The sequence below is a fragment of the Pezoporus wallicus genome, unplaced genomic scaffold (assembly GCF_028554395.1).
Source record: "Pezoporus wallicus isolate ANWC-B61680 ecotype Strahan unplaced genomic scaffold, APGP_CSIRO_Pwel_v1 contig_9337, whole genome shotgun sequence".
Classification (NCBI taxonomy): Eukaryota; Metazoa; Chordata; class Aves; order Psittaciformes; family Psittacidae; genus Pezoporus; species Pezoporus wallicus.
In genome coordinates this window covers 1-19,502 of record NW_026637777.1, presented here as the reverse complement: position 1 = coordinate 19,502, position 19,502 = coordinate 1, and the positions used below count along the sequence as shown (strand labels likewise).

The following is a 19,502-nucleotide window of genomic DNA, read 5'->3' as shown; positions in this document are numbered from 1 at the left end:
GGGGTTGGGGGTGCAGGGAACCCCCCCAAAGATGGAGCATTGGGGGGTGCAGGGTGGAGATCGGGGACCCCCTGGGATGGGGATGTGGGAGTCGGGGTCCCATTGGGACCCCATCCATGGGGGGGGTCCATGGGGGGGGTCCCATGGGTGTTGGGGTCCCATGGATGGTGGATCCCATGGGGGGGGTCCCATGGGTGTTGGGGTCCATGGATTGGGGGTCCCATGAATGGGGGGGTCCCATGGGTGTTGGGTTCCATGGATTGGGGGTCCCATGAATGGGGGGGTCCCATGGGTGTTGGGTTCCATGGATTGGGGGTCCCATGAATGGGGGGGTCCCATGGGTGTTGGGTTCCATGGATTGGGGGTCCCATGAATGGGGGGTCCATGGGTGTTGGGGGACCCAATGGATGGGAGGTCCCATGAACGGGGGGTCCCCATGTGTGGGGGTTCCCCCCCCATTGCCTCTGGGGCCCGATCCTTCCCCTTTAAGGCCCTGGGGCGCTGCCGCTCACCTGCGCAGGTGACGGCGGCGCTGACGTGCGCGGGGACCGCCATGGCCGCCTCTGCCCTCTTCATCCTCGACCTCAAGGGGAAGGTGAGGACCCCCCCCCCCTTAAAGGGTCGACCCCAATGACCCCCAATTGGGGGGGGGTCCCCTCTAATCCTCCCCCCCCCATCATTGTTCCCCCCCCCATCCTTAGCCCCTCATCAGCCGCAACTACAAAGGGGATGTGGGGCTGGGGGAGATCGAGCACTTTATGGGGCTGATGCTGCAGCGGGAGGAGGAGGGGGCCCTGGCGCCGCTCCTGCCCCACGGCCACGTCCATTTCCTCTGGATCAAGCACTCCAACCTCTACCGTATCCTTTGGATCCCTATGGGGATCGGGGGGACACCCCCATCCCTTGGTACCCCCCTTCCCCTTTGGTTTGCCCTTAACCCCCCCCCCAATAGTGGTGGCCACCACCAAGAAGAACGGGAACGCATCCTTGGTGTATTCCTTCCTCTATAAGGTGGTGGAGGTGAGTTTGGGGGGGGGATGGCACGTTTTTGGGGGGTAAACCTTTGTTTTTGGGGGAAGCCCCCGTTTTAGGGACGAAGCTCTCATTTTATGGAGGAAAACCCACATTGTTGTGGAGGAAACCCTCATTTTGGGGAGAAAAACCCCATTTGGAGGGGGAAACCCTCGTCTTTGGGGTGAAACCCACATTTTGGGGAGGAAGCCCTCATTTTGTTGAGGAAACCGACTTTTTTGTGGAGGAAACCCTCATTTTAGGGAGGAAACCCTCATTTTGGGGAGGAAACCCTCATTTTAGGGAGGAAACCCTCATCTTTTGGGGGAAAGCCTCATTTTGGGGAGGAAAACCTCATTTTGAGGGGGAAACCCTCAATTTTGGGGGGAGAAAACCCCCATTTTGGGGAGGAAACCCCCATTTTGGGGAGAAAACCTTCATTTTGGGGAGGAAACCCCCATTTTGGGAAGGAAACCTTCATTTGGGGAAGGAAACCTTCATTTGGGGGGGGAACTGCCATTTTGGGGAGGAACCCCCCCTTTTGGGACGCTTGCACCCCCCGTTGCAGGTGTTCCGTGAGTACTTCAAGGAGCTGGAGGAGGAGAGCATCCGGGACAACTTCGTCACCGTCTACGAGCTCCTGGACGAGCTCATGGATTTCGGCTTCCCCCAGACCACCGACAGCAGGATCCTGCAGGAGTGAGGGCCTGGGGGGGGCTATGGGGCAGAGACCCCCCCGGACCCCCCCCCATCACCCCTCTGTGATCCTACCCCCACCCAGGACCCCCCCCGTCACCTCTCTATGGTCCTAGCCCCCCAGACCCCCCCTCCATCATCACCCCTCTATGGTCCTACCCCCCCCAGGACCTCCCTCCATCATCACCCCTCTGTGGTCCTACCCCCCCCAGGACCTCCCTCCATCATCACCCCTCTGTGGTCCTACCCCCCCCAGACCCCCCCTCCATCATCACCCCTCTGTGGTCCTACCCCCCCGCACCCCCCCATCACCCTTCTGTGGTGTGGTCCTACCCCCCCCAGGTACATCACACAGGAGGGGACCAAGCTGGAGCGGGGCGGGTGCCGGGTGCCCAGCACCGTGACCAGCGCCGTGTCCTGGCGCCCCGAGGGCATCCGCTACAAGAGGAACGAGGTCTTCATCGACGTCGTTGAGGCGGTGAACCTGCTGGTGAGGGGGGGCTCGGGGGGCAGGATGGGGCCATTGATGGAGATGGGGCCATTGATGGAGCTGGGGTTGGGGCCATTGATGGTGTTGGGGCCATTGATGGTGCTGGTGACATTGATGGAGATGGGGCCATTGATGGAGCTGGGGCTGGGGCCATTGATGGTGCTGGGGCCATTGATGGTGCTGGGGCCATTGATGGTGCTGGTGACATTGATGGAGATGGGGCCATTGATGGTGCTGGGGCCATTGATGGTGTTGGTGACATTGATGGAGATGGGGCCATTGATGGAGATGTGGCCATTGATGGAGATGGGGCCATTGATGGAGATGGGGCCATTGATGGTGCTGGTGACATTGATGGAGATGTGGCCATTGATGGAGATGTGGCCATTGATGGAGATGTGGCCATTGATGGAGATGGGGCCATTGATGGTGCTGGTGACATTGATGGAGATGGGGCCATTGATGGAGATGTGGCCATTGATGGAGATGGGGCCATTGATGGTGCTGGTGACATTGATGGAGATGTGGCCATTGATGGAGATGTGGCCATTGATGGAGATGGGGCCATTGATGGAGATGTGGCCATTGATGGAGATGGGGCCATTGATGGAGATGGGGCCATTGATGGTGCTGGTGACATTGATGGAGATGGGGCCATTGATGGTGCTGGTGCCGTTACTGTTGCTGGTGCCATTGATGGTGCCGGTGCTGGTGCCATTGATGGTGCCGGTGTGTGCTGGTGCCATTGATGGTGCCGTTGCTGTTGCTGGTGCCATTGATGGTGCCGGTGCCAGTGCCGTTACCAGTGCTGGTGCCAGGGCCACGGCCGGGCCGTAAGCGGTTGCGGTTGCCGCAGGTGAGCGCCAGCGGCGCGGTGCTGCTCAGCGAGGTGCTGGGCACCATCAGGCTCAAGGTTTTCCTCTCGGGGATGCCCGAGCTCCGCCTGGGCCTCAACGACCGCGTCCTCTTCGAGCTCACCGGCAGTGAGTGATGGGGGGGGGCTCTCATCACCTCCATGGTGCTCTATGGGGGGGGGGGTCCCATCATCTCCATAGGGGCACCCATCAGCACCATGAGGCTTTATGGGGGGGTCCCATCATCTCCATGGGGAGGGCCATCAGCACCATGGGGCTCTATGGGGGGGGTCCCATCACCTCCATGGGGGGGGCAGCTCCCATCACCTTCCTGGGGCTCTATGGGGAGGTCCCATCACCTCTATGGGGCTCTATGGGGGGCTTCTATCACCTCCATAGGGCTCTATGGGGGGGTCCCTTCACCTCCCTGGGGCTCTATGGGGGGCTCCCATCCCTTCCCTGGGGCTCTATGGGGTTCTCCCATCCCTTCCCTGGGGCTCTATGGGGGGCTCCCATCTCCTCCCTGGGGCTCTATGGGGTTCTCCCATCCCCTCCCTGGAGCTCTATGGGGTTCTCCCATCCCCTCCCTGGAGCTCTATGGGGTTCTCCCATCCCCTCCCTGGAGCTCTATGGGGTTCTCCCATCCCCTCCCTGGGGCTCTGTGTGGTCCTCCCATCACCCCCACGTGTTGGGGGTCCCGTGGCAGGGGGCAGGAGCCGGTCGGTGGAGCTGGAGGACGTCCGGTTCCACCAGTGCGTGCGCCTGGCGCGCTTCGCCTCGGACCGCACCATCTCCTTCATCCCCCCCGACGGCGACTTCGAGCTCATGGCCTATCGCCTCAGCACGCAGGCGAGCCGCGGCACCGGCACCTTTGGGGCACGGGGGGCACACACATGGGGCTCACCGCATCCCCCCCGCCGTGTCCATCGCAGGTGAAGCCGCTCATCTGGGTCGAGTCGGTCATTGAGAGGTTCTCCCACAGCCGGGTGGAAATCCTGGTCAAGGTGAGGCGATGGGGGGGGATGGAGGCATGGCCCCCCCCCCCCGCCATTTATACCCCATTACCCCCCCATTATCCCCCCCATCACCCCATTTACCCCATCACCCCATTACTCCCCCATCACCGAATTACTCCCATTACCCCATCACCCCACTATCCCCCTATCACCCCATTACCCCAGCACCCCATTATCCCCCATCACCCCATTTACCCCCATCACTGCATTACCCCCATTATCTCATCACCTCATTTACCCCATCACTGCATTACCCCATCACCCCATCCCCCCATTACCCTCCATCACCACATTACCCCATCACCCCATTACCCCATCACCCCACTATCCCCCTATCACCCCATTACCCCAGCACCCCATTATCCCCCCATCACCCCATTTACCCCCATCATCCCATTTGCCCCCAATCACCCCATTACCCCATCACTGCATTACCCCAATCACTCCATTATCCCCATCACCCCATTACCCCCCCATCACCCCCCCATCATCCCATTACCCCTTACCCCATTACCCCCATCACCCCCCATTGCCCCCCATCACCCCCCTCGAAGGCCAAGGGCCAGTTCAAGAAGCAGTCGGTGGCCAATGGGGTGGAGATCGCGGTGCCGGTGCCCAGCGATGCCGATTCCCCCAAGTTCAAGACCAGCGCCGGCTCTGCCAAGTACGTCCCGGAGCGGAACCTCGTCCTCTGGACCATCAAAGCCTTCCCGGTGAGCCCCAGCGCCGCCACCACTGCCAGGGCTGCGGTGCTTCCATCCCCATCCCATCCCCATCCCATCCCCATCCCATCCCCACCCCATCCCCATCCCATCCCCATCCCATCCATCCCCATCCCATCCCCATCCCCACCCTATCCCCTCCCCATCCCCATCCCCTCCCCATCCCATCCCCACCCCATCCCCATCCCCATCCCATCCCCATCCCCATCCCATCCCCACCCCATCCCCACCCCATCCCCATCCCCATCCCCATCCCATCCCCATCCCCATCCCATCCCCATCCCCATCCCACCCCATCCCATTCCCTCCCCATCCCCATCCCCATCACCATTCCATCTCCTCCCCATCCCATCCCATCCCCACCCCCCCCCATCCCATCCCCCCACCCCCCCCATGGGCGCTGCGCAGGGGGGCAGGGAGCACGTGATGCGCGCCCACTTCGGGCTGCCGAGCGTGGCGCGGGAGGAGGACGAGGGGCGCCCCCCCGTGGCCGTGCGCTTCGAGATCCCGTACTTCACCGTGTCCGGGCTGCAGGTGCGGGGCGCCGGGGGGCACGGCGGCATTGGGGGGTCTATGGGGGGGATTGGGGGGGGCTATGGGGGGATTGGGGTGCTCGATGTGGGTATCGGGATACCCAATGGGGGTATTGGGGTACCCAATGTGGGTATCGGGGTGCCCAGTGTGGGTATTGGGGTACCCAATGTGGGTATCGGGGTGCCCAGTGTGGGTATTGGGGTACCCAATGTGGGTATCGGGATACCCAATGAGGGTATTGGGGTACCCAATGTGGGTATCAGGGTGCCCAGTGTGGGTATTGGGGTACCCAATGGGGGGTATCGGGATACCCAATGGAGGTATTGGGGTACCCAATGGGGGTACCGGGGTGCGGGGGCTATCGGGGTACCCAAAGGGGGGTACCGGGGTGCGGGGGGGTATCGGGTTACCCAATGGTGGTACCGGGGTGCGGAGGGGTATTGGGGTACACAATGAGGGTATTGGGGTGCGGGGGGTATCGGGGTACCCAATGGGGGGGTACCGGGGTGCGGGGGGGTATCGGGGTACCCAATGGGGGGTACTGGGGTACCCAGTGGGGGTACCGGGGTGCGGGGGGGTGTCTCCATCCGGCCGTGCCGCAGGTCCGGTACATGAAGATCATCGAGAAGAGCGGGTACCAGGCGCTGCCCTGGGTGCGGTACATCACCCAGAGCGGGGGTGAGCGCGGGGGACCCCCCAGGACCCCCCCAAACCCCTTTTAAGGGACACCCCCCCTCACCCCTGCTCTCCCCATTGCAGACTATCAGCTCCGCACCGGTTAATGGGGTCCAGCCCCCCCGGACCCCCCATATAAAGAGCTGTGACCCGGTCCTGTGTCCGTGTTGTTGTTTTGGGGGGGGGACACCCCGATGCGGTGCCCACTTGAGTTGCCCTTTTAAGAGGGGCAGGAGGGAGGGAGGGCGTGGCGTGACAGCTGCGTCCGGTCACGTGACGCCGGCGGAAGGGGGTCCGTTTTGTCACGTGGGTCCGGAGGAATGGCGGCGCCGAAGCTCCGCGTGAACGCGGCCTTCGCGGAGCGGCTCCGGAGGAACCGGGAACGGGAGGAGCTGAGGAGGCGTGAGGGGGATGGGAGACGGAGAACGGGAAGGGGAGAACGGCGGGATAACAGCGGGATAACGGGGATAGCAACGGGATAACGGCGGGATAACGGGGATAGCAACGGGATAACGGCGGGTAGAACGGGAACGGGATAACAGCGGGATAACAACGGGATAACGGGGATAGCAACGGGATAACAACGGGATAACGGGGATAGCAACGGGATAACGGCGGGAGAACGGGAACGGGATAACAACGGGATAACAGCGGGATAACGGGGATAGCAACGGGATAACGGCGGGATAACAACGGGATAATGGGAACGGGATAACAGCGGGATAACGGGGATAGCAACGGGATAACGGCGGGAGAACGGGAACGGGAGAATGGGAACGGGAGAACGGCGGGATAACAGGAACGGGATAACAGCGGGATAACGGGGATAGCAACGGGATAATGGCGGGATAACAACGGGATAATAGGAACGGGATAACAGCAGGATAACGGGGATCAGGATAACAGGGTAACAGCGGGATAGCAGGGATAAAAATGGGATAGCAACGAGGATAACAACAGGGATAACGGGAACGGGAATAACGTTAGTGGGAATGGGATAACAACGGGATAGGAGCTGGGAAAGCAACAGGATAACAACGGGGATAACAGGAATGGGAATGGGGATAACGGGAATAATGGGAAGGATGGGAATGGGGATAAGGGGGATAATGGGAATAGGAATGACAACAGGGAATGGGAGTGGAGATAACAACAGGGAATGAGAAACAGGGAATGGGAGTGGCGATAACAAAAGGGAATGGGAAACAGGGAATGGGAGTGGGGATAACAAAAGGGAATGGGAAACAGGGAATGGGAGTGGGGATAACAAAAGGGAATGGGAAACAGGAAATGGGAATGGGAGTGGGGATAACACGGAATGCAATAACAGCAGGGAATGGGAATGGGTTCCTGACACACACACCCCCCCCCCTGCAGTGCAGGAGCGCTATGGGAACACCGGCTCTGGCTCCAGCTCCAGCTCCGAGTCCGACTCCAGTGGGGATGAGGTGGTGAGTCCGGAACCGGGAATGGGGATGATGGGGATCCCCCCCTCCCCCCCCCCCAATCCCTGCTTCCCAACCGCCCCCAGCCCGAGGATCCCGTCCTGGAGCGGGAATTCTACCGGATGCTGGCGCTGCTCAAGACCCGGGATCCCCGCATCTATCGCCCCGACACCACCTTCTACACCCCCAGAGGTACCCGGGGGGGGAATGGAGGGGGGGGCAATGGGGGGGGGGGCCCAATTCCTTATTCGCATTCCCAGATTCCTCATCATCATCATCGGAGGAGGAGGAGGAGGGGGAGGAAAAGCGCCCGGCAAAGCCGATGTTCCTGAAGGATTATGAGAGGAAAGTGGTGCTGGAGAAGGAGGGGTGAGGAGGGAATGGGGGGGAATTGGGGGGGAGGAAATGGGGGGGGTGTCTGACAGTCTGACCCACACCCCCCACCCCCCCGGCTCTCCCCATAGCAAATATGTGGATGAAGAGGATGAGGAGGATGAGGAGGCTGCAGCAGAGAGGAGGAAGGTGGGGATGGGGGAGGCATAACCCCCCATATCACATTGACCCCCCATATCACACTGACCCCCCCATCACATTGACCCAATCACAGTCCCCCCCCATATCACAGGGACCCCCCCAACATCACATTGACCCAATCACAGCCCCCCCATATCACATTGCCCCCCCCATATCACATTGACCCCCCCATCACATTGACCCAATCACAGTCCCCCCAACATATCACAGGGACCCCCCCAACATCACATTGACCCAATCACAGCCCCCCCATATCACATTGACACCCCCAATATCGCATTGCCCCACCCATCACATTGGACCAATTACAGACCCCCCCATACCACATTGTTCCCCCCAACATCACATTGAGCCCCCATTTACATTGAACCCCCAACATCCCACTGACCTCCCAATCACATTGACCCCCCCAACATCACATTGAGCCCCCCATTGACATTGACCCCCAATCACATTGACCCCCCCCATCATATTGACCCAATCACAGCCTCCCATATTACGTTGACGCCCCATATCCCATTGATCCAATCACAGACCCCCCCAGTCACATTGGCCCCCCCAATGTCATATTGACCCAATCATTGACCCTCCAATCACATTTACCCCCATTATCATACTGCACCCCTCAATCATTGACCCCCCAATATCACGTTGCCCCCCCATCACACTCCCCCCCATCTAACCCTGCCCCCCATTCCCCCCCCAGCGAATGGCTTCCAAGAGCTACGTGGAGGAGCAGCAGGAGCTGAAGGAGAGGTGGGAGCGGGGGGGGAGCCCCCCCTTTATCCCTTTATATGGGGGGGGGTAACTGAGTCCTGTGCCCCCCCCCGGCAGCTTCCGACCCTTTATGGCTGAGAGCGAGGATGAGGACGAGGGGGGGGGCTCTGCTCTGCTGCGGCCCCGCACTCGGACAGCGGAGGAGAAGGTGGGGGGGGGTCCATTGATGGGGGTGGGTCAGTGGATGGGAGTGGGGGTACATTGATGAGGGGGGGTCCGTGGATGGGAGGTCCATGGAGGGGGGTCCATCAATGGGGGGGGGTCAGTGGGGGTCCATTGATGGGGTGGGTCAGTGGATGGGAGGTCCGTGGATGGGAGGGGGGGGGGGGGTCCATTGATGAGGGGGGGGTGTTCCATCGATGGGGGGGGGAGTCCATTGATGGGGTGGGTCTATGGAGGGTGGGGGTCCATTGATGGGGGGGGTCAATGGATGGGGGGTGTCCATGGCGGGGTGGGGTCTATTGATGGGGGGGTTCCATGGTTGGGGGGGGTCACTGATGCTCTGCCCCCCCCCCATAGGAGCAGGAGGAGGAGGAGTACATCCGGTGGCTGAAGGGGCAGGGGGGGCCCCCCCCGGAGCCGCTACAGGAGCTGGTGAGGGCTGAGGCTGGGGGGGGATCCCTGTGTGCCCCCCCGCCCCCCCATTCACACAATGGGTGCCCCACCCCCCCATAGGCCCCCCTGCAGCGGTTCTGGACGGATCCGGAGCTGGAGCCGGGCGAGCGCTTCCTGCGGGATTACATCCTGGAGCGCGGCTACCGGGAGCACAGCGATGACGAGGACGAGGCCGAAGGGTGCGGGGGGAGCCCCCCTTCGCCCCCCTCCCCCCCTTCCTTTCCCTTTTCCTCCCTCTTCCCCCCCTTCCTTCCCCTTTTCCTTCCCCTTTTCCTTCCCCTTTTCCTTCCCCTTTTCCTTCCCCTTTTCCTTCCCCTTTTCCTTCCCCTTTTCCTTCCCCTTTTCCTTCCCCTTTTCCTTCCCCTTTTCCTTCCCCATTTCCTTCCTCTTCCCCCTCCCCCTCCCCCCTTTTCCTTCCCCTTTTCCCCCTTTTCCTTCCCCTTCCCCCCCTTTTCCTTCCCCTTTTCCTTCCCCTTTTCCTTCCCCTTTTCCTTCCCCTTTTCCTTCCCCTTTTCCTTCCCCTTTTCCTTCCCCTTTTCCTTCCCCTTTTCCTTCCCCTTTTCCTTCCCCTTTTCCTTCCCCTTTTCCTTCCCCTTTTCCTTCCCCTTTTCCTTCCCCTTTTCCTTCCCCTTTTCCTTCCCCTTTTCCTTCCCCTTTTCCTTCCTCTTCCCCCTCCCCCTTTTCCCCCCTTTTCCTTCCCCTTTTCCCCCCTTTTCCTTCCCCTTTTCTTTCCCCTTTTCCTTCCTCTTTCCCCCCCCTTTCCCCCCCTTCCCTCCCCCTGTCTGATCCCCCCCATTCACCCCCATTCCCCCCCCAGGTCCCCCCCATCCCTGCCGGACTCCTCGGATGAGGGCGAGCTCTTCCTGGCCAGGCAGGAGCAGTTCGAGCGATCCCACAACTTCCGCTTCCAGGAGCCGGGAGCACAGCAGGTGGGGGGGGGCAGGATATGGGGGGGATTCAATAGGATGTGGGGGGGGGTCAGGATATGGGGGGGATTCAGTAGGATGTGGGGGGGGGCAGGATATGGGGGGGATTCAATAGGATGTGGGGGGGGTCAGGATATGGGGGGATTCAGTAGGATGTGGGGGGGGGGGGGGTCAGGATATGGGGGGGATTCAATAGGATGTGGGGGGGGGGGTCAGGATATGGGGGGGATTCAGTAGGATATCGGGGGGATGCACTAGGATGCCGGGGAGGGGGGCATGGATGCACTGACCCCCATTCCCCCCCCAGATGCAGACATTCCCAAGGAGCATCCCCACATCTGTGCGGCGCCGGGATGAGAGGAGGAAGGAGAAGAGGGAAGAGATCCGGGAGAGGAAGAGGAAGGTGAGGGGAGGAGGAAGGCGCCGTGTCCCTGTATCCCTATGGATCTGTGTCCATGTGTCTCTATGGCCACATGTCCCTATGGCACCATGTCCATGCGTCCCTATGGCCCTGTGTCCATGTATCTCCATGGCACCCCATCCCTGTGTCCCTGTATCCCCATGGTCCCATGTCTCTATGTCCCTGTATCCCTATGGAGCCATGTCCCTGTACCCCTATGGCCCTGTATCCCTGTCTCCCTATGGAGCCGTATCCCTGTATCCCTATGTCCCTGTCTCCCTATGGAGATGCGTCCCTGTATCCCTGTCTCCCTATGGAGCCGTATCCCTGTATCCCTCTCCCTATGGAGCCGTGTCCCTCTCTCCCTATGGAGCCGTGTCCCTGTATCCCTGTCTCCCTATGGAGCCATGTCCCTGTATCCCTATGGAGCCGTGTCCCTGTCTCCCTATGGAGCTGTGTCCGTGTCTCCGCAGGAGAAGCAGCGGCACCGGGAGGAGCTGAAGCAGCTCAAGAACCTCAAACGGGCCGAGGTGGCCGCGCGGCTGCGCCGGCTCCAGCGCGCGTCCGGATCCGGCCCCGGCTCCGGCTCCGGCCCCAGCATCACCGCGGCCGCGCTCGAGGGCGATTTCGACCCGGAACAGCACGACCGGCTCATGGCGGTGGGGGCACCCCCCATCCCTCCCTGTCCAAACACATCCAGCCCTATCCATCCATGTCCATCCATATCCATCTGTATCCATCCATGTCCATCTCTCTCCATCCGTATCCATATCCATTCATGTCCATCCATATCCATACAGATCCGTGTCCATCCATATCCATCTGTATCCATCCATGTCCATCTCTCTCCACCCTTGTCCATCCTTATCCATCCATATCCGTATCCATTCATATCCACTCCTGTCCATACCCATTCATGTCCATCCCTATCCATCCATATCCATTCATGTCCATTCCTATCCATCCCTGTCCATCTCTGTCCATCCATGTCCATATCCATCCCTGTCCGTCCATATTCATCCGTGACCATCCCTGTCCATCCATATCCTTCCGTATTAACTCCGTACTCCCCTGTATCCATCCATATTCCCCCATATCCATTCCATATCCCCCCCCATTCCCAGCTGAGCCCCTCGCTCCCACCAGGAATGCTTTGGGGACCATTACTATGGGCAGGAGGAGGAGGAGAAGCCCCAGTTTGAGGCTGAGGAAGGGCTGGAGGGTGAGTGGGGGGGGAGGCGCCCTGTCCTGTGCCCCCCACCCCCCATGTCCCTGTGCCCCCCCATCTCCCTGTGTCCCTTCCCCTCCCCCCAGATGACTGGAACTGGGACACGTGGACGGGTCCGGCCGAGGGGGGGGCCGAGCGGGAGCCCCATTGTGAGGACCCCGACTTTGTGGTGAGTGCAGGACACCCCCCAGCCCCCCATGTTCTATATGTGCCCCCCCATGTTCTATATGGCTGATGTTCCATATGTGCCCCCCCATGCAGATGGACGCCGATTACACCCCCGCGCCCCCCCCGCAGCGCTTCCGGGACGCACTGGAGCGGCACAAACCCCCCTTTGACCCTGGTGAGAGCAGCACCGAGACCCCCCCATAACCCCCCCGCAATGGACTCTTCCTGACCCCCCCCATAACCCCCCCAAGGGACTCTTCCTGTCCCCCCCCCATAACCCCCCCAATGGACTCTTCCTGCCCCCCCCCCAGGCTCCAGCACCCTGGAGCAGTACCTGGATGAGTTCTATGGGCTGGACCACGAGGATGTGATCGGGGGGGACCTGCCCTGCCGCTTCCGGTACCGCCGTGTCCTGCCCTGCGACTTCGGCCTCACCACCGAGGAGGTGCGCTCCGAACCCCCCCCCCCAGAGCCCAATGGAACCTTCCAGCTCCATTGAACCCCTCCAGAGTCAATTGGAACCTTCCAACCCCATTGTACCCCCCCAGAGCCAAATGGAACCTTCCAGCTCCATTGAACCCCTCCAGAGTCAATTGGAACCTTCCAACCCCATTGAACCCCCCCAGAGCCAAATGGAACCTTCCAGCTCCATTGAACCCCTCCAGAGTCAATTGGAACCTTCCAACCCCATTGAACCCCCCCTGAGCCAGATGGAACCTTCCAACCCCATTGAACCCCTCCAGAGCCAAATGGAACATTCCATTTGACCCCTGCAACCCCATTTGACCCCCCAGACCCATCTGGATCTCCCCCCCCCACCCCATTTGGACCCCTCCCAGACCCATTTGGACCCCCCGACCCATATGGCCCCCCCATTTGGACCCCCCCAGACCCATCTGGATTCCCCCCCCCAGACCCATCTGGATCCCCCCCCACCACATTTGGACCCCCCAGACCCATTTGGACCCCCCCAACCGCGTGCACCCCCCTCCATCTGTCAGATCCTGGCAGCGGATGACAAGGAGCTGAACCGCTGGTGCTCCCTGCGCAAGACCTGCATGTACCGGTAAGGGGGGGCCGGGGGGGGGGGCCAGGGGTGCCCCCACATTAGGGGTGCTCAGGACCCCTTTGCCCCCAGCTCGGAGCGGGAGGAGCGGCAGGATCAGGCCAACTACAGGCGCCGGGCCCAGAACACGTGGAAGAAGAAGCAGATCCTCAAGTCCCTCTTGTAAGGGGGGGTCACATCCTGGGGCCCCCTTTATCCTCATCCTCATCCCTTTATCCTCATTCCTTTATCCTCATCCCTTTATCCTCATCCTTTTATCCTCATCCCGTTATCCTCATCCCTTTATCCTCATTCTCATCATCCTCATCCCTTTATCCTCATCCCTTTATCCTCATCCTTTTCTCCTCATCCCGTTATCCTCATCCCTTTATCCTCATCCCTTTATCCTCATCATCTCTTTCTCCTCATCTTCATCCCTTTATCCTCATCCCTTTATCCTCATCCTCATCCCTTTATCCTCATCCTTATCCCTTCATCTCCCCCCCTTATCCTCATCCCTTTATCTTCATCCCCCCGCTTTATCCTCATCCTCATCTCTTTATCCTCATCTTAATCCCTTTATCCTCATGCCCCCTTTTATTCTCATTCTTATTGCTTTAACCTCGGTTATCCTTTCATCCTCATGCTTATCCTTTCATCCTCATCCCTTTATCCTCATCCCTTTATCCTCATCCCCCCTTTATCCTCATCCCCCCTTTATCCTCATCCCCCCTTTATCCTCATCCCTTTATCTTCATCCTCCCCCTTTATCCTTACCCCCCATATCTTCATCCCTCCCTTCATCCTCATCTCTTCATCCTCATTCCCCCCCCTTTATCCCACCCTTTATCCTCATCCCCCCCCTTTATCCTCATCCCTTCATCCTCATCCCCCCCCTTTATCCTCATCCCTTTATCCTCATCCCCCCCGCTTCCCTTCATCCTATCCCCCCTTTATCATCCCTTTATCCTCATCCCCCCTTTTATCCCCCCTTCATCCCCTTTATCCTCATCCCCCCTTATCCTCATTCCCCCCTTTTTCCCCCCTTTTATCCTCATCCCTTCATCCTCATCCCCCCCTTTATCCTCATCCCTTTATCCTCATTCCCCCCCCAGCCCCGAGGAGCCAGAAGCGGAGCCAGAAGCGGAGCAGAAGCCCCAGGACAAGCGGAAACGACCCCGGGGGGGCCGGTTCAGGTGCCCCCCCCCCCCCGCGCCGTGGCTCGGCCCCGTTGGGCCCCGGGTGCGCCTGGGGGGCAGAATTCACCGGCAGGCGTTTGGCTGCCTTCGGCCTCAGCGCCCGGCGCCTCCGGTACCGGCAACGGCACAAGGGGGGCGCGGGGGGCAGCCGCTGCCCCCCCAGCGCGAGGGTAAGGGGGAGGTCCCATGGGTGACAGCCGGGGCCTGGTGCAGTTCATCTTTATTGGGGGGGGGAGCAATAAATAGCGTGTGACCCCCCCCACCATGAGCAGCGTCTGATACCCCCCTCCCGGGGGGAGCATGGAGGTTCATGGGTGCTGCCCCATTCCCCCCGCCCCATGAGGTGCCAGCGGGGTGCCCCACGCCATGGGTACCAGGCGCTGGATGCGCTCGTCCCTCTTCTGCTGCAGCTCCGTGTCCAGGGAAGAGGGATGGGTCCAGGGTGATGGGGCACAAAACAGGGGGCATAAAGGGGGTTTGGGGGGGGCATAAAGGGGTTTGGGGGGGGACAAAGGGGTTTGGGGGGGGCCAAAGGGGTTTGGTGGGGTCCTAAGGGGGTTGGGGGGGGTCCTAAGGGGGTTGGGGGGGGGGCTAAAGGGGTTTGGGGGGGTCCTGAAGGGGTTTGGGGGGGGACAAAGGGGGTTTGGGGGGGGACAAAGGGGGTTTGGGGGGGGCCTAAAGGGGTTTGGGGGGGTCCTAAAGGGGTTTGGGGGTTCCTAAGGGCGTTTGGGGGGGGCACAAAGGGGTTTGGGGGCACCTCCCATAGCCTCAGAGGCCCCTTTCAGCACCATGGAGAGCGCCACCAGCAGCACCCATAGGGGCTCAGAGCTCACTTATGGGGTACTCCCCCCCAACACTTATGGGGTTCCCCCCCCACACTTATGGGCTGCCCACCCTACACTTATGGGGTGCCCCCCTACTTATGGGGTTTTCCCCCCACTTATGGGATGTCTCCCCCTACTTACGGGATGCCCCCTCACTTATGGGGTGTGTTCGCTCACTTACAGCATGCCCCCCACACACTTACATGATCCCCGCCCCACACTTATGGAGCATCCCCTCCCACTTATGGGGTGTCCCTCCCCACTTACAATGTCCCTGCCCCACACCTATGGGGCATCCCCCCCCACTTATGGGGCATCCCCTCCCACTTATGTGGTGTCCCCCCCCACTTATGTGCCATCCCCTCCCACTTATGGGGTGTCCCTCCCCACTTACAATGTCCCCGCCCCACACTTATGGGGCATCCCCCCCCACTTATGTGGTGTCCCCCCCCACTTATGTGGCATCCCCTCCCACTTATGGGGTGTCCCTCCCCACTTACAATGTCCCCGCCCCCACTTATGGGGCATCCCCCCCCACTTATGTGGCGTCCCCTCCCACTTATGGGGTGTCGCTCCCCACTTACAATGTCCCTGCCCCACACTTATGGGGCATCCCCCCCCACTTATGTGGCATCCCCTCCCACTTATGTGGTGTCCCCCCCCACTTATGTGGCGTCCCCTCCCACTTATGGGGTGTCCCTCCCCACTTACAATGTCCCGCCCGACACTTATGGGGCATCCCCCCCCACTTATGTGGCATCCCCTCCCACTTATGGGGTGTCCCTCCCCACTTACAATGTCCCTGCCCCACACTTATGGGGCATCCCCCCCCACTTATGTGGTGTCCCCCCCCACTTATGTGGCGTCCCCTCCCACTTATGGGGTGTCCCTCCCCACTTACAATGTCCCCGCCCCACACTTATGGGGCATCCCCCCCCACTTATGTGGCATCCCCCCCCACTTATGGGGTGTCCCTCCCCACTTACAATGTCCCCGCCCCACACTTATGGGGCATCCCCCCCCACTTATGTGGCATCCCCTCCCACTTATGGGGTGTCCCTCCCCACTTATGTGGCGTCCCCTCCCACTTATGGGGTGTCCCTCACCACTTACAATGTCCCCGCCCCACACTTATGGGGCATCCCCCCCCACTTATGGGGCATCCCCCCCCACTTATGGGGTGTCCCTCCCCACTTACAATGTCCCTGCCCCACACTTATGGGGCATCCCCCCCCACTTATGGGGTGTCCCTCCCCACTTACAATGTCCCCGCCCCACACTTATGGGGCATCCCCCCCCACTTATGGGGCATCCCCCCCCACTTATGGGGTGTCCCTCCCCACTTACAATGTCCCTGCCCCACACTTATGGGGCATCCCCCCCCACTTATGGGGTGTCGCTCCCCACTTACAATGTCCCTGCCCCACACTTATGGGGCTCCCCGCCCCATAGTTACCTTCTCCAGCAGCGCCTTCACCTCCCACTCCTGCCGCTGCCGCCGGCTACGATAGGGGTTGTTCTCCAACGCGTCCAAGTTGGCTTCCCCAGCCCCTAACGTGTGGGGCGGTTGAGGGTCAAAAGGAACTTATGGGGTGCCCCCCCACCCCCCGCCCCACATGGAGCACCCATGGGTGCCTATGGGGCCGGCACCCACCTGGCACCAAGATGCTGCTGAAGCCTTGAGCGTGCCCGACGCCGAGGACGTCCTCAAAGGGGCAGAAGCGAAGGGCGCTGGGGGGCTGGGGGGGGCGGTGGCAAAGGTAGGGTTGGGTGGGCAGCTCCTTGGCCACGTCCTTGTAGACCTGGTTGGGGGGCAATTGGGGGGGCGGAGATGGGGCTGGGGTTGACCCATAGAGGCATGGAATGGGGGGCAATGGAAGGACATTCAAGACGTTGAGGTGTTGGGGGTCAACAAGGGACTATGGGGCTGGGGTTGACCCATAGGGCCATGGAATGGGGGCAACGGAAGACCTTCAAGACGTTGAGGTGTTGGGGGTCAACAAGGGACTATGGGGCTGGGGTTGACCCATAGGGCCAGGGTTGATCCATAGGGGCATGGAACGGGGGGCAATGGAAGGACCCTCAAGACCATTGAGGTCTTGGGGGTCAACAAGGGGCTAAGGGGCTGGGGTTGACCCATAGGGGCATGGAACGGGGGGCAATGGAAGGACATTCAAGACGTTTGAGGTGTTGGGGGTCAACAAGGGACTATGGGGCTGGGGTTGACCCATAGAGGCATGGAATGGGGGGCAATGGAAGGACATTCAAGATGTTGAGGTGTTGGGGGTCAACAAGGGACGATGGGGCTGGGGTTGACCCATAGGGGCATGGAATGGGGGGCAATGGAAGGACCCTCAAGACCATTGAGGTGTTGGGGGTCAACAAGGGACAATGGGGCTGGGGTTGACCCATAGGGGCATGGAATAGGGGGCAATGGAAGACCTTCAAGACCATTGAGGTGTTGGGGGTCAACAAGGGACTATGGGGCTGGGGTTGACCCATAGAGGCATGGAATGGGGGGCAATGGAAGGACATTCAAGATGTTGAGGTGTTGGGGGTCAACAAGGGACGATGGGGCTGGGGTTGACCCATAGGGCCATGGAATGGGGGGCAATGGAAGGACCCTCAAGACCATTGAGGTGTTGGGGGTCAACAAGGGACCATGGGGCTGGGGTTGACCCATAGGGGCATGGAATAGGGGGCAATGGAAGACCTTCAAGACCATTGAGGTGTTGGGGGTCAACAAGGGACTATGGGGCTGGGGTTGACCCATAGAGGCATGGAACGGGGGGCAATGGAAGGACATTCAAGACGTTGAGGTGTTGGGGGTCAACAAGGGACTATGGGGCTGGGGTTGACCCATAGAGGCATGGAATGGGGGGCAATGGAAGGACATTCAAGACGTTGAGGTGTTGGGGGTCAACAAGGGACTATGGGGCTGGGGTTGACCCATAGAGGCATGGAATGGGGGGCAATGGAAGGACATTCAAGATGTTGAGGTGTTGGGGGTCAACAAGGGACGATGGGGCTGGGGTTGACCCATAGGGGCATGGAACGGGGGGCAATGGAAGGACATTCAAGATGTTGAGGTGTTGGGGGTCAACAAGGGACTATGGGGCTGGGGTTGACCCATAGGGCACCCTTAGAGGCATGGAAAGGGGGGCAATGGAAGGACACTCAAGACCAGTGAGGTCTTGGGGGTCAACAAGGGACTATGGGGCTGGGGTTGACCCATAGGGGCATGGAACGGGGGGTAATGGAAGGACATTCAAGACGTTGAGGTGTTGGGGGTCAACAAGGGACTATGGGGCTGGGGTTGACCCATAGGGGCATGGAACGGGGGGCAATGGAAGGTCCTTCAAGAGGTTGAGGTGTTGGGGGTCAACAAGGGACTATGGGGCTGGGGTTGACCCATAGGGCCGGGGTTGACCCATAGAGGCATGGAACGTTGGGGCAATGGAAGGACCTTCAAGATGTTGAGGTGTTGGGCGTCAACAAGGGACCATGGGGCTGGGGTTGACCCATAGGGGCATGAAATAGGGGGCAATGGAAGACCTTCAAGACCATTGAGGTGTTGGGGGTCAACAAGGAACTATGGGGCTGGGGTTGACCCATAGGGGCATGAAATAGGGGGCAATGGAAGACCTTCAAGACCATTGAGGTGTTGGGGGTCAACAAGGGACTATGGGGCTGGGGTTGACCCACAGGGCCAGGGTTGACCCATAGGGCCATGGAACGGGTAGCAACGAAAGACCTTCAAGTCGCCGAAGCCTTGAGGCTCAACAAGGCGCTATGGGGCTGGGCTTGACCCCTAGGACCACGGCACGACTTGAACCCCCCCAAAGCCCCGCTGTGGGTCTCTATGGGGCGGGATTCACCTGCACCACGTCCCCACAGGAGGCGGCCAAGAGCCCGCGTTGGCTGAAGTCGAGGTGCGCGGCGCCCAACGGCAGCACCAGCTCGTGGAGCGCCTTATAGGTGCGTAGGTCGAAGAGGCGGAGCTTGCGGTCCAACCCGGCCGAGGCCATGTATCTGTGGGGCACGCACCCCATAGAGATCACCCCATAGAGGTCACCCCATAGCCCCCCATAGGAGACACAAGGAACGGCCCCCAACGCTTACGTGCCGCTGGCGTCGACGGCGAGCGCCGCACGGCGCCGCGGTGGCAGAGGATGCGCACCAATGGCTCCGGCACGGAGGGGCTCCATAGGGTCACGGTGCCTGGATGTGGGGGTGGGGGATATGGGGGGGGGAATGAGTCTTGAGGATCATGGAGGTTGAGGATCTAAAGGGGTTTGGGGGGGTTCTAAGGGGGGTTTGGGGGGGGTCCAAAGGGGTTTGGG

The 19,502-nt window shown here is 60.7% G+C and overlaps 3 protein-coding genes across 3 annotated transcripts; 2 read left to right on the top strand and 1 right to left on the bottom strand.

Annotated features, from left to right (window-relative positions):
- Window positions 1-459: 459 nt before the first annotated feature.
- AP1M2 (adaptor related protein complex 1 subunit mu 2) lies at window positions 460-6,125 on the top strand. Its single transcript, XM_057407483.1, has 12 exons — window positions 460-595; window positions 702-858; window positions 953-1,020; window positions 1,580-1,710; window positions 2,050-2,197; window positions 3,054-3,180; window positions 3,758-3,900; window positions 3,984-4,055; window positions 4,622-4,780; window positions 5,198-5,323; window positions 5,926-6,001; window positions 6,083-6,125. The coding sequence occupies exons 1-12, from the start codon at window positions 554-556 to the stop codon at window positions 6,103-6,105; spliced, it is 1,272 nt and encodes a 423-aa protein (XP_057263466.1). The 5' UTR covers window positions 460-553; the 3' UTR covers window positions 6,106-6,125.
- Window positions 6,126-6,307: 182 nt separating this feature from the next.
- On the top strand, window positions 6,308-15,366 carry KRI1 (KRI1 homolog). The gene is made up of 20 exons (XM_057407481.1): window positions 6,308-6,400; window positions 7,376-7,449; window positions 7,530-7,635; window positions 7,704-7,812; window positions 7,908-7,965; window positions 8,684-8,733; window positions 8,812-8,902; window positions 9,274-9,348; window positions 9,430-9,548; window positions 10,187-10,298; window positions 10,603-10,698; window positions 11,169-11,354; window positions 11,842-11,917; window positions 12,010-12,092; window positions 12,185-12,266; window positions 12,403-12,536; window positions 13,093-13,157; window positions 13,230-13,319; window positions 14,252-14,447; window positions 15,343-15,366. The coding sequence occupies exons 1-20, from the start codon at window positions 6,319-6,321 to the stop codon at window positions 15,364-15,366; spliced, it is 1,908 nt and encodes a 635-aa protein (XP_057263464.1). The 5' UTR covers window positions 6,308-6,318.
- Window positions 15,367-16,588: 1,222 nt separating this feature from the next.
- LOC130598251 (WD repeat-containing protein 46-like) lies at window positions 16,589-19,367 on the bottom strand. Its single transcript, XM_057407480.1, has 4 exons — window positions 19,282-19,367; window positions 19,038-19,191; window positions 16,814-16,961; window positions 16,589-16,710 (listed from the first exon to the last, which is right to left on the bottom strand). The coding sequence occupies exons 1-4, from the start codon at window positions 19,365-19,367 to the stop codon at window positions 16,589-16,591; spliced, it is 510 nt and encodes a 169-aa protein (XP_057263463.1).
- Window positions 19,368-19,502: the final 135 nt, after the last annotated feature.

What these genes read in the sequence shown, in the direction of transcription:
- AP1M2 (XM_057407483.1), top strand. Translation starts at nt 554, where the DNA reads ATGGCCGCCTCTGCCCTCTTCATCCTCGACCTCAAGGGGAAG. An exon ending in GGGTGGAAATCCTGGTCAAG is followed by an intron (nt 4,056 to 4,621) that starts GTGAGGCGATGG and finishes CCCCCCTCGAAG; the next exon opens with GCCAAGGGCCAGTTCAAGAA. An exon ending in GGACCATCAAAGCCTTCCCG is followed by an intron (nt 4,781 to 5,197) that starts GTGAGCCCCAGC and finishes GGCGCTGCGCAG; the next exon opens with GGGGGCAGGGAGCACGTGAT.
- KRI1 (XM_057407481.1), top strand. Translation starts at nt 6,319, where the DNA reads ATGGCGGCGCCGAAGCTCCGCGTGAACGCGGCCTTCGCGGAGCGGCTC. An exon ending in CAAACCCCCCTTTGACCCTG is followed by an intron (nt 12,267 to 12,402) that starts GTGAGAGCAGCA and finishes CCCCCCCCCCAG; the next exon opens with GCTCCAGCACCCTGGAGCAG. An exon ending in CAGATCCTCAAGTCCCTCTT is followed by an intron (nt 13,320 to 14,251) that starts GTAAGGGGGGGT and finishes TTCCCCCCCCAG; the next exon opens with CCCCGAGGAGCCAGAAGCGG.
- LOC130598251 (XM_057407480.1), bottom strand. Translation starts at nt 19,367, where the DNA reads ATGGAGCCCCTCCGTGCCGGAGCCATTGGTGCGCATCCTCTGCCACCG. An exon ending in CCTGTGGGGACGTGGTGCAG is followed by an intron (nt 16,962 to 19,037) that starts GTGAATCCCGCC and finishes CCCCCCAACCAG; the next exon opens with GTCTACAAGGACGTGGCCAA. An exon ending in CAGCAGCATCTTGGTGCCAG is followed by an intron (nt 16,711 to 16,813) that starts GTGGGTGCCGGC and finishes CCCACACGTTAG; the next exon opens with GGGCTGGGGAAGCCAACTTG.